This window comes from Phalangium opilio, unplaced genomic scaffold (genome assembly GCF_054372755.1).
Source record: "Phalangium opilio isolate 3A_F unplaced genomic scaffold, DU_Popi_V2 ptg000017l_1, whole genome shotgun sequence".
In the NCBI taxonomy this organism is placed as follows: Eukaryota; Metazoa; Arthropoda; class Arachnida; order Opiliones; family Phalangiidae; genus Phalangium; species Phalangium opilio.
In genome coordinates this window covers 12,000,042-12,013,414 of record NW_028324151.1, presented here as the reverse complement: position 1 = coordinate 12,013,414, position 13,373 = coordinate 12,000,042, and the positions used below count along the sequence as shown (strand labels likewise).

Here is a 13,373-nt window from a genome sequence, read left to right as displayed (position 1 = left end):
AATTAAATAATTATTAATAAATTTCAATAAAATAAATACTGGTTAAATACATAACACTACTTTTTATTAAGTTTCTGAAATTATCAGAGCTAAATATCAAAGACACATATTTAATTGCTCTCATTTCGACACAACTGCAACCGTATAGATTCATTCATTTAATAACATTTCTCATTTCTAATTATTTAAATTCAAAGGGCTGTATTAACTTTTAAAGGTGAAAACCCAGCTGACTTAGAAGTAAAAAAATACCAGGCTGCCAGGCTGTCTCTTTACACAACAGAGTTGGCCATTCTCGCTTATGAGAAATGAATCCTTGTCATATGCATCTCTGGACTATAATAATAATAATAATGTTTATTGACGGGTAAAAAGAAAGCCAGAGGCTTATTGTGGCCCGACTCAGTTACAAACAAATTGAAAAAAAAAGTAATAAAAATAATAAATACATAAGAACGGAACAATGAGGTGAACAAAAGAAATAATAATAATAATAAAAAAAACAAATAAATTAAAAAACAAAACAAGTGTCGAACAACAGAACAGAGTGAAAAATAAATAAAAAACCAAAACACAAAAAAATACAATGATGCGACTCAGTGGACGAATTTGTCCAACCGGGCCTTGAACGCTTGTACGGACGAGTTCCGCTTCACCTCACTAGGGAGACCATTCCACGAGTTAATTACCCGTTGCGTGAAAAAGACACGCCGAGGTAGGGACGTACAGCGGAACTTGGAAAGAGTGGGCGCTCTCCTCCCAGTCCAGCGAACGGTAAAGAACGCATTGGCATCCACGTCGTAGTGGCCATGGACCAATTTGAAGGTTTCCACCAAATCCTGACGCAGCCGCCTATCAGCTAGGGACATAAGGCCCAGCCGTCTGAGGCGCTCCGGATAGGGCAAAGTTCGTAGGCCAGAAACAAGTTTTGTGGCCCTGCGCTGGACCCGTTCAACATTTTCAATGTCCCTGACGAGGTGGGGAGACCATATGCTTGAACAGTAGTCAAGATGAGGGCGGATGTAAGTTTTATATAGGACGCCGAATGACCTGACGCTAAAATGCGAAAAGGAGCGTTTTAAAATGTAAAGAGCACGGGAGCCACGGGCCGCCGCTACCCTACTATGGGTATCCCCCAGCATACCACCAGCCAACATAACCCCGAGGTCCCTCACAACAGACTGAGCCGCAATTGGCCTACCCGCCAAACGTTACTGAAAGCGAGGGTTATTTTTTCCGCAATGCAGGACCACGGATTTGGTGGGGTTGAAACTCATGCCGTTCGAGCTGGCCCACACCTCGAGAGCATCCACGTCCCGCTGCAGTGCGAGAGAGTCAGCAGTCGTGCGAATGCCGCGTCCAACCTTGGAATCGTCCGCAAACAGGCTCACAAACGAGTGTCGGATAGCACGCGGGAGGTCGTTGATGTAAACAATAAAGAGCGTGGGCCCCAGTACCGAACCCTGAGGCACACCACTGGCCACTTCACACCACGAGGAGTAAACACCCCGAAGAGCCACGCGCTGAAGCCGATGGCGGAGAAAGGCCGCAATCCAGGTCACAAGCGTGAAGGGCACGCCAAGCCATTCTAGTTTCCGAAGCAACAACGAATGCGGGACCGTGTCAAAAGCTTTGCGCAAATCAAGGTAGATTAAGTCGACCGAGGCTCCCGAATCGAGGCAACGGGAGGCGTTCTCAAGGGTGCTCAACAAGTTTGTGAAACACGACCGTTTCATCAAAAAACCAGGAGCTCCAGGACTCCCAAGGGGGGCCCATACGCGCTTTTCGCGCGTCGAGTTTTCGATTTTCCAGACAACCAGCGCGTTGGTTTACAAAGCTAGCACGGAGGGGGCTCATAAAATATCTTACGTATGTCTGTCAGCCATCCAGTCTTTTCAGAAACAGCGTTATAGTGTAAATGTTGTACAAATAATTTTTGTGCGAGTATTTTTTAATTATGAATTTTAGTTTATCGGTTAATGTGTTTATATGAGTAAAAATAATTATAAATATAGGCACAGTAAATTTCATAAAATCCGTAACTAGAATCCTAGAAGTTGGAATAAAGTTTTATTTCAGGTGCCTGCACATGGTACAAAATAACAATAACCATTCTAGTATATTAATTAGTGCAAACTATTGATTATAATAATTATAATTGATTTTTATTAATATTATAATTATTCTATCTCGTGAAACATGACAAGCTGAATCGACCGGTGCCCAAGCCGAAGTCGAGGCTTACCGGATATTTTAATATGTGACAAATTATAGTCAAAACAAAATCACTGGCCGTTAGCTTCAAAGCCAAAAATAATATTAATGGTAGTCTTAAATAACTATTATATTATTTACTTGGGATTCTCGTATATATTTACCCGGAACAACTTTTACCGACTAGGGCCGTGACTCGAAGTATGTTGTCGGAGCCTCGGACTCTAGATCTCGCGGAGGATATTTGCCGGTACGCGCCCAAAAGTATCGGCCAGGAACCGTTAACCGTTTAGCGAAAGATTTCTCTCTCCCCACTTTCATCACACGTGACACTTCGCCCTCTCAACCCTCAAGCGGTACGCGTCGCCTTGTTTCGTATGTTTTGAGATATTTTTACCTCTCGCGCCTAGCTCCGAAAAACCGAGATTTTTAGGGTCTGTACGAGCCAACCTAATAGTGCAATTTTTTGCGCATATACAGACCTTGCAGGACTCCCAACTGAATCAGGGTGGGAAATAGGGATTTTTTTAAAACTAGACATTGGGCCAGCGACCCCCTGCCCAGGAATAAATGAACTGGTCCATGACCATTGACCAGGGCGCGGCGTCTGCTAAACTAAAGAAGTGGGTAATTAAAATAGTTGAGATAATGTCTGGACCCTGGTTACCCTAGAATTTCCTTAGTGGTCCTGTGCTCACCCTTCGATTTAATTTTTAAACTGGTCATTTTCCCTGTGCCACCGCGTTATTTGCAACGCTGAACTGAAGATTTCTTTTGACCGGACCATAGCCTACTCAATCACGCGCAACACGTCGCAAGCTGCTTGCGCTATAGCGCGAGTCAGGGTGGGAAATAAGGATTTTTTTAAACTGGACATTAGGCCAGAGACCCTCCTGACTTGGAATAAATAAACTGGTCCGTGACAATTGGCCAGAGCACGTCGTCTGCTAAGCTAAGGAAGTGGATAATTAAAATATTAGAATTTTAATGTGTGGACTCTGGTTACCCTTGAATTTTTTAGTAGTCTCGTGGACCACTGACCCCCCTCCGATTTAATTTTTGAACTGTACCAGGCAATTTTTAAACTCGTCATTTGCCCTGTGTTACCGCCTCATTTCCCACGCTGGCGCGAGTTGCTTTGCGTTGTCGAGTGCGTGATGGAGCGGGCTATGCCTGGAGTCCCAACCCCCGTTACTTACTACCAAAATACCCACTAGCATAGCCCACTCGATCACGCTCTCTTTTCCCCGGCTACATATTTTGAAGAGGGCACTTTTTAGGCGTATTTATTAACAATCTTGGATCACTTTTGTGGACTTTTAGGGTAGCCCTTATAAACTGAGTCGGCATTGCCCTGACTATTTTGTGTTTAAGGTTTTTAAGCTTAATATCAAACAGACGTTAGTTAATGCTACAAAAAAAGTTCGAAATTGATAATCTCGAAAATGCACTAATTTTAACTGTGCAGTTAAAATTAGTGCATTTTTGAAAATTTTGCACTATTAACCCTTGAACAGGAAAATTCCGACATTTGATTGATTTCGGAAAAATATTACTTTTTCCCCACAGAGCCTAAAACCAAACCTAAATCTCCCACGATGTGGGAAATTACCCACACATTGGCAACACTACTTTAAAAACTTAAAATAAGCACACTTTCGAGACATGTTCTGAACAAATTAGTGCTTAACCCTCTAATAGTACGACCACGGAGAATTGATGTAAACTGTAGTTGAAATATATTCATGTGCGACCTGCGGCACTGAATGGTCTCTAACCATTGTTTGAAACTAGAGAGAGAAATAGTGATCAGCATTAATCATGTCCTGAGCTATGAGAATGAACAGTATGACTGTTGACTGAAGTACACTAGACATTACATCATTTTGCATAACCACGAGTAAAAATCTAACTGTCCCTACTTAATTTTCCGCCATTGTTTTAAAACGTATCCACTGCGAAGCATACCGGGCACAAATGAGGGAACCTTTTAAAACTCAATGTCATACACGTACTCTCTCAAAAGTAATTAATGTAATGATAAAATGTTTTGGGGGAATGGAATTGTGCCCGAAAACCCGAGATAAGTAAATTTTTGAAATTGATTACCTGTAAAATAAGTTATTTCAACGGAAAACGGTAATGGAACGTTGTTTTTTCTTAAGCATGCCTTTAAGTTTCAATTAAAAAGAAAAATTAATATCTGATTCTTCAGACAAGTGATAACCTCAGTCTTATCGATACTTTTTAGGACTTGATTCTAATCAAGACATTTTTGATTAATAGGGGTACAGATGTCAGTAGGGTACTAAATGGTATCGAACTTAATAAGGAAAAAATTAAAATAGTAGATAAATACAAATATCTAGGCCTATACTTTGATAAAGACCTATCCACAGCGCAACGGAAGCTCAAAAATTAAATGGTCTTCAGGTATAGTGGAGAAATTATGACTTTTCACGTTACTTATAAAACTTAACACCAACGTTCCCGGGTGGGCTTGAGCCACCAACCTTTCGGATAACAGCAGAACGCGCTAACCACAGCACCACGCAGGCCCAAAAATTAAATGGTCGTCAGGTATTGTCGAAAAACTTTTATATTTTGGGATTACATCTGACACCTCACAACACCGCTCCCGGGTGGGCTTGAACCACCAACCTATTGGTTAACAGCCGAACGCGCTAACCATTGAGCCACGGAAGCTCAGAAATTAAATGGTTGTCAGGTATTGTGAGCATATAAATTATCTTTGCAAAAAATTATCTAACACATCCTATCTTATCAAACAAGGTAGTATGTTATTCCCAAGATGTATTCTATTCGAACTATACTATAGTATGTTCTATTCCTTATTGATATACGGCTTGGTCGCGTGGGGTAATACCTCTCAACACAACTTAAACAGAATCAATATCCTGCAAAAAAGAGTTCTCAGAAGTATTTATAACGTGAACTGGTTATCACATACAAAATATTATATGCAAAAAGTAAAACGTTAGACATATTTCAAATTATAAAGTATAATAATCTAATATTTATTCATAAAAATATTAATGGTGTACATAAACTATTTAATACAACATCCTCTAACCTATTAACAAGAACAAACAATATTTTAGAATGCCCCCAATGCAAAACTTCAAAAAAGCTAAACTCAATCTTTTATGTAGGAGTAAAACTATACAACCAAATTTATTTACTTATATGTGATACCAAATCCTTTGCTTTAGTTAAAAAAAAACTTAAAGTTCATATACTTAATGGCAGTGTGTAATCATCTTTGATCTATTTGTTTATTTATTTTTTTATTTATATATTTATTTATTCCTGATTTTGATTGTTTTATTTAAAGAAAAACAATAACTCTTTTATATTTTATATTAAACGAAGTAAAAAAGTCATGCTTTACAAAAGATATTAAACTATATTCATGTATTTGCAAAACTTTATTTAAATTTTAATTTATATTTTTTTATGGTTATTCTCTTTTAATGCTCTTTATCTAATTTTGTTGTCCAATTGACGTTAATCTTAAGAAATTTAAGGAGGGCAATAAGTCGCTTGAAGACTTGGTCCCTCCTCATGAGCTTTTGTACTAAACTATGCCAAATAAACTTTGAAACTTTGAAGTTATGACTTTTCACGCTTCATCTGAGACCCCACAACACCTCTCCCGGGTGGGCTCGAACCCCCAACCTTTCGGTTAACAGCCGAACGCGCTAACCATTGCGCCAAGGAAGCCCAAAAAATAAATGGTCGTCAGGTATTGGGGAAAAACTTTTCTTTTTACGTAACATTTGAGACTACACAACACCGCTCCCGGGTGGGCTCGAACCACCAACCTTTCGGTTAACAGCCGAACGCGCTAACCATTGCGAAGGAAGCCCAAAAATTAAATGGTCGTCAGGTATTGCGGAAAAACTCTGACTTTTTACGTTACATTTGAGATCCCATAACACCGCTCCCGGGTGGGCTCGAACCACCAACCTATTGGTTAACAGCCGAACGCGCTAACCATTGAGCCACGGAAGCTCAGAAAATAAATGTTCGTCAGGTATTGTGGAAAAACACTGACTTTTCACGCTACATCTGAGACCCCACAACACCTCTCCCGGGTGGGCTCGAACCACCAACCTTTCGGTTAACAGCCGAACGCGCTAACCATTGCGCCAAGGAAGCCCAAAAAATAAATGTTCGTCAGGTATTGTGGAAAAACTCTGACTTTCTACGTTACATTTGAGATCCCATAACACCGCTCCCGGGTGGGCTCGAACAACCAACCTATTGGTTAACAGCCGAACGCGCTAACCATTGAGCCACGGAAGCTCAGAAATTTAATGGTTGTCAGGTATTGTGGAAAAGTTATGACTTTTCACGCTACATCTGAGACCCCACAACACCTCACCCGGGTGGGCTCGAACCACCAACCTTTCGGTTGACAGCTGAACGCGCTAACCATTGCGCCACCGAAGCCCAAAAATTAAATGCTCGGCAGGTATTGTGGAAAAACTTTTCTTTTTACGTAACCTTTGAGACTACACAACACCGCTCCCGGGTGGGCTCGAACCACCAACCTTTCGGTTAACAGCCGAACGCGCTAACCTTTGCGCCACAGAAGCCCAAAAATTAAATGGTCGTCAGGTATTGTGGAAAAACTCTGACTTTTTACGTTACATTTGAGATCCCGTAACACCGCTCCCGGGTGTGCTCGAACAACCAACCTTTCGGTTAACAGCCGAACGCGCTAACCTTTGCGCCACGGAAGCCCAAAAATTAAATGGTCGTCAGGTATTGTGGAAAAACTCTGACTTTTTACGTTACATTTGAGACCCCACAACACCTCTCCCGGGTGGAATGGAACCACCAACCTTTCGGTTAACAGCTGAACGCGCTAACCATAGCGCAACGGAAGCTCAAAAATTAAATGGTCTTCAGGTATAGTGGAGAAACTATGACTTTTTACGTTACTTATAAAACTTAACACCAACGTTCCCGGGTGGGCTTGAGCCACCAACCTTTCGGATAACATCCGAACGCGCTAACCATTGCACCACGCAGGCCCAAAAATTAAATGGTCGTCAGGTATTGTGGAAAAACTTTTATATTTTGGGTTACACCTGACACCTCACAACACCGCTCCCTAGTGGGCTTGAACCACCAACCTTTCGGTTAACAGATGAACGCGATAACCATTGCGCCACGGAAGCACTCGTTTAGCCAATCCACCCTGTCGCACTCGTTTAGCTAACCCACCCTGTCGCACTCGTTTAGCTAACCCACCCTGTCGCACTCGTTTAGCTAACCCACCCTCTCGCACTCGTTTAGCTAACCCACCCTGTCGCACTCGTTTAGCTAACCCACCCTGTCGCACTCGTTTAGCTAACACACCCTGTCGCACTCGTTTAGCTAACCCAACCTGTCGCACTCGTTTAGCTAATCCACCCTGTCGCACTCGTTTAGCTAACCCACCCTGTCGCACTCGTTTAGCTAACCCACCCTTTCGCACTCGTTTAGCTAACCCACCCTGTCGCACTCGTTTAGCTAACCCACCCTGCCGCAATCGTTTAGCTAACCCACCCTGTCGCACTCGTTTACCCTCTGGTTCTACAAGAGATACAGGGATACCCTTTGAGTGTGTTATAGTCCAATTTGTCCGCCCCTCCAACCATACTATAAACTTAGGGCTACGACAAGCATGGGCCGAGTAATTTAGCGAAATGTTCAAAAACATGCCATAACTCAGGTTTTACTAGAGATACGGGGATGTCCTTTGAGTATGTTATAGTCCAATTTGTTCCCCATCCAATGATACTAAAAACTTAGGGCGACGAGAAACTGGAGCCAAGTAATTAAGGAAAACGGTCAACTTAGTTTATCGTCTCACTTATTGTTATTATTTTAGCTATGATTTTTAACACTGCCCTTTGAAGGCCCATAACTCTTGTTCTATTAGAGATACGGGGATATCCTTTGAATATGTTATAGCCCTTTTCGCTCCCCATACAAGGGTTCTTTAAACTTGAGGCTACGTCAATGTCTTCGTCAACTTTTGTTAGTGGCTCACTTATTGTTATTAGGTTACTTTTCATTTTTAACAATAAATTTGGAGGCTCGTAACTCTAGTTTTACTAGAGATACGGGGATGTCCTTTGAGTATGTTATAGTCCAACTTGTCCCCCATCCAATCATACTAAAAACTTAGGGCTACGACAAACTATACAAACAAGGGATCAGAGGAACTGCAAGTGCGTGGCTAAAAAGCTACCTAGAAAATTGACAATGCTACAAGTCAATTAATGTCTGGAGTTCCGCAGGGCTCTATAATATCACCACTCTCATAAAACAGGCACCGTCTGGTTACATGTTCATGTACGCAGATGACGCGCTCCTTTTATATAAATCGGCAAACCCAATAAATGCAATAGATCAATCAAACCACTACCTAGATAAGATATTTAAGTGGATCACAGATAATGGGCTTCTCCTTAATACAAAAAAGACGGAATGCATAATATTCCATAATAGGGGTACAGATGTCAGTAGGGTACTAAATGGTATCGAATTTAATAAGGAAAAAATTAAAATAGTAGATAAATACAAATATCTAGGCCTATACTTTGATAAAGACCTATCCACAGCGCAACGGAAGCTCAAAAATTAAATGGTCTTCAGGTATAGTGGAGAAATTATGACTTTTCACGTTACTTATAAAACTTAACACCAACGTTCCCGGGTGGGCTTGAGCCACCAACCTTTCGGATAACAGCAGAACGCGCTAACCATTGCACCACGCAGGCCCAAAAATTAAATGGTCGTCAGGTATTGTCGAAAAACTTTGGCTTTTTACGTTACATTTGAGATCTCGCAACACCGCTCCCGGGTGGGCTCGAACAACCAACCTATTGGTTAACAGCCGAACGCGATAACCATTGCGCCACGGAAGCCAAAAATTAAATGGTCGTCAGGTATTGTGGAAAAACTTTGGCTTTTTACGTTACATTTGAAATCCCTTAACACCGCTCCCGGGTGGGCTCGAACCACCAACCTATTGGTTAACAGCCGAACGCGCTAACCATTGAGCCACGGAAGCTCAGAAATTAAATGTTTGTCACGTATTGTGGAAAAGTTTTGACTTTTTACGCTACATCTGAGACCCCACAACACCTCTCCCGGGTGGGCTCGAACCACCAACCTTTCGGTTAACAGCTGAACGCGCTAACCATTGCGCCACGGAAGCCCAAAAATTAAATGTTCGTCAGGTATTGTGGAAAAACTCTGACTTTCTACGTTACATTTGAGATCCCATAACACCGCTCCCGGGTGGGCTCGAACAACCAACCTATTGGTTAACAGCCGAACGCGCTAACCATTGAGCCACGGAACTCAGAAATTAAATGGTTGTCAGGTATTGTGGAAAAGTTATGACTTTTCACGCTACATCTGAGACCCCACAACACCTCTCCCGGGTGGGCTCGAACCACCAACCTTTCGGTTAACAGCTGAACGCGCTAACCATTGCGCCACGGAAGACCAAAAATTAAACGTTCGTCAGGTATTGTGGAAAAACTCTGACTTTTTACGTTACATTTGAGATCCCATAACATCGCTCCCGGGTGGGCTCGAACCACCAACCTATTGGTTAACAGCCGAACGCGCTAACCATTGAGCCACGGAAGCTCAGAAATTAAATGTTTGTCACGTATTGTGGAAAAGTTTTGACTTTTTACGCTACCTCTGAGACCCCACAACTTCTCTCCCGGGTGGGCTCGAACCACCAACCTTTCGGTTAACAGCCGAACGCGCTAACCATTGCGCCAAGGAAGTCCAAAAAATAAATGGTCATCAGGTATTGTGGAAAAACTTTTCTTTTTACGTTACATTTGAGACTACACAACACCGCTCCCGGATGGGTTCGAACCACCAACCTTTCGGTTAACAGCCGAACGCGCTAACCATTGAGCCACGGAAGCTCAGAAATTAAATGGTTGTCAGGTATTGTGGAAAATTTATGACTTTTCACGCCACATCGTAGACCCCACAACACCTCTCCCGGGTGGGCTCGAACCACCAACCTTTCAGTTAACAGCTGAACGCGCTAACCATTGCGCCACCGAAGCCCAAAAATTAAATGCTCGGCAGGTATTGTGGAAAAACTCAGACTTTTTACGTTACATTTGAAATCCCATAACACCGCTCCCGGGTGGGCTCGAACCACCAACCTATTGGTTAACAGCCGAACGCGCTAACCATTGACCCACGGAAGCTCAGAAATTAAATGTTTGTCACGTATTGTGGAAAAGTTTTGACTTTTTACGCTACATCTGAGACCCCACAGCACCTCTCCCGGGTATGCTCGAACCACCAACCTTTCGGTTAACAGCCGAACGCGCTAACCATTGCGCCAAGGAAGCCCAAAAAATAAATGGTCGTCAGGTATTGTGGAAAAACTTTTCTTTTTACGTAACATTTGAGACTACACAACACCGCTCCCGGGTGGGCTCGAACCACCAACCTTTCGGTTAACAGCTGAGCGCGCTAACCATTGCGCCACCGAAGCCCAAAAATTAAATGCTCGGCAGGTATTGTGGAAAAACTCAGACTTTTTACGTTACATTTGAAATCCCATAACACCGCTCCCGGGTGGGCTCGAACCACCAACCTATTGGTTAACAGCCGAACGCGCTAACCATTGACCCACGGAAGCTCAGAAATTAAATGTTTGTCACGTATTGTGGAAAAGTTTTGACTTTTTACGCTACATCTGAGACCCCACAACACCTCTCCCGGGTGGGCTGAAACCACCAACCTTTCGGTTAACAGCCGAACGCGCTAACCATTGAGCCACGGAAGCCCAAAAATTAAATGGTCTTCAGGTATTGTGGAAAAACTATGACTTTTTACCTTACTTATCAAACTTTTACGTTACATCTGAGACCTCACAACATCGCTCCCGGGTGGGCTCGAACCACCAACCTTTCGGTTAACAGCCGAACGCGCTAACCATTGAGCCACGGAAGCTCAGAAATTCAATGGTTGTCAGGTATTGTGGAAAACTTATGACTTTTTACCCTACATCTGAGACCCCACAACACCTCTCTTGGGTGAGCTTGAACAACCAACCTTTCGGTTAACAGCTGAACGCGCTAACCATTGCGCCACGGAAGCCCTAAAATTAGATGTTCGTCAGGTGTTGTGGAAAAACAATGACTTTTTACGTTACATCTGAGACCTCACAATACCGCTCCCGGATGGGCTCGAACCAACAACCTTTCGGTTTACAGCCGAACGCGCTAACCATTGCGCCACGGAAGCCCAAAAATTAAATGGTCTTCAGGTATTGTGGAAAAACTTTGACTTTTTACGTTACTTATAAAACTTAACACCAACGTTCCCGGGTGGGCTAGAACCACCAACCTTTCGGTTAACAGCTGAACGCGCCAACCCTTGCGCCACGGAAGCCCAAAAATTAAACGTTCGTCAGGAATTGTGGAAAACTTATGACTTTTTACGCTACATCTGAGACCCCAAAACACCTCTCCCGGGTGGGCTGAAACCACCAACCTTTCGGTTAACAGCCGAACGCGCTAACCATTGAGCCACGGAAGCCCAAAAATTAAGTGGTCTTCAGGTATTGTGGAAAAACTATGACTTTTTACCTTACTTATCAAACTTTTACGTCACATCTGAGACCTCACAATACCGCTCCCGGATGGGCTCGAACCAACAACCTTTCGGTTTACAGCCGAACGCGCTAACCATTGCGCCACGGAAGCCCAAAAATTAAATGGTTGTCAGGTATTGTGGAAAAACACGGACTTTTTACGTTACATCTGAGACCTCACAACACCGCTCCCGGGTAGGCTCGAACCACCAACCTTTCGGTTAACAGCCGAACGCGCTAACCATTGAGCCACGGAAGCTCAGAAATTCAATGGTTGTCAGGTATTGTGGAAAACTTATGACTTTTTACCCTACATCTGAGACCCCACAACACCTCCCTTGGGTGAGCTTGAACAACCAACCTTTCGGTTAACAGCTGAACGCGCTAACCATTGCGCCACGGAAGCCCAAAAATTAGATGTTCGTCAGGTGTTGTGGAAAAATAATGACTTTTTACGTTACATCTGAGACCTCACAATACCGCTCCCGGATGGGCTCGAACCAACAACCTTTCGGTTTACAGCCGAACGCGCTAACCATTGCGCCACGGAAGCCCAAAAATTAAATGGTCTTCAGGTATTGTGGAAAAACTATGACTTTTTACGTTACTTATAAAACTTAACACCAACGTTCCCGGGTGGGCTTGAGCCTCCAACCTTTCCGATAACAGACGAACGAGCTGAAAATGCGCCACAGAAGCCCGGAAATTGAAAGGTCGTCAGGTATTGTGGAAAAACTTTGACTTTTTACGTCACATCTGAGACCTCACAACACCGCTCTTGGATGGGCTCGAACCACCAACCTTTCGGTTAACAGATGAACGCGATAACCATTGCGCAACGGAAGCCCAAAAATTAAATGGACGTCAGGTATTGTGGAAAATTTATGACATTTTACGCTACATCTGAGACCCCACAACACCTCTCTTGGGTGAGCTTGAACCACCAACCTTTCGGTTAACAGCTGAACGCGCTAACCATTGCGCCACGGAAGCCCAAAAATTAGATGTTCGTCAGGTATTGTGGAAAAACAATGACTTTTTACGTTACATCTGAGACCTCACAATACCGCTCCCGGATGGGCTCGAACCAACAACCTTTCGGTTTACAGCCGAACGCGCTAACCATTGCGCCACGGAAGCCCAAAAATTAAATGGTCTTCAGGTATTGTGGAAAACTATGCCTTTTTACGTTACTTATAAAACTTAACACCATCGTTCCCGGGTGGGCTTGAGCCACCAACCTTTCCGATAACAGACGAACGAGCTGAAAATGCGCCACAGAAGCCCGGAAATTGAATGGTCGTCAGGTATTGTGGAAAAACTTTGGCTTTCTACGTTACATCTGAGACCTCACAACACCGCTCCTTGATGGGCTCGAACCACCAACCTTTCAGTTAACAGCCGAACGCGCTAACCATTGTGCCACGGAAGCTCAGAAATTCAATGGTTGTCAGGTATTGTGGAAAAATTATGACGTTTTACCCTACATCTGAGA

General features: G+C 43.2%; 1 protein-coding gene, 1 long non-coding RNA gene and 5 other non-coding genes across 7 annotated transcripts; 1 reads left to right on the top strand and 6 right to left on the bottom strand.

Annotated features, from left to right (window-relative positions):
- Window positions 1-596: 596 nt before the first annotated feature.
- Window positions 597-1,736, bottom strand: LOC149704027 (uncharacterized). Its single transcript, XM_089867184.1, has 2 exons — window positions 1,216-1,736; window positions 597-1,056 (listed from the first exon to the last, which is right to left on the bottom strand). The coding sequence occupies exons 1-2, from the start codon at window positions 1,734-1,736 to the stop codon at window positions 597-599; spliced, it is 981 nt and encodes a 326-aa protein (XP_089723310.1).
- A 537-nt stretch (window positions 1,737-2,273) lies between these two features.
- LOC149704026 (uncharacterized) lies at window positions 2,274-5,846 on the top strand. The gene is made up of 2 exons (XR_016381937.1): window positions 2,274-2,325; window positions 2,402-5,846. It is a non-coding gene; the product is annotated as an uncharacterized LOC149704026 (long non-coding RNA).
- A 771-nt stretch (window positions 5,847-6,617) lies between these two features.
- Window positions 6,618-6,687, bottom strand: TRNAD-GUC (transfer RNA aspartic acid (anticodon GUC)). The gene has a single exon. It is a non-coding gene; the product is annotated as a tRNA-Asp (tRNA).
- A 4,769-nt stretch (window positions 6,688-11,456) lies between these two features.
- On the bottom strand, window positions 11,457-11,529 carry TRNAY-GUA (transfer RNA tyrosine (anticodon GUA)). Its single transcript has one exon. It is a non-coding gene; the product is annotated as a tRNA-Tyr (tRNA).
- A 388-nt stretch (window positions 11,530-11,917) lies between these two features.
- TRNAY-GUA (transfer RNA tyrosine (anticodon GUA)) lies at window positions 11,918-11,990 on the bottom strand. Its single transcript has one exon. It is a non-coding gene; the product is annotated as a tRNA-Tyr (tRNA).
- A 368-nt stretch (window positions 11,991-12,358) lies between these two features.
- Window positions 12,359-12,431, bottom strand: TRNAY-GUA (transfer RNA tyrosine (anticodon GUA)). The gene has a single exon. It is a non-coding gene; the product is annotated as a tRNA-Tyr (tRNA).
- Window positions 12,432-12,945: 514 nt separating this feature from the next.
- Window positions 12,946-13,018, bottom strand: TRNAY-GUA (transfer RNA tyrosine (anticodon GUA)). The gene has a single exon. It is a non-coding gene; the product is annotated as a tRNA-Tyr (tRNA).
- Between the last annotated feature and the right edge of the window lie 355 nt (window positions 13,019-13,373).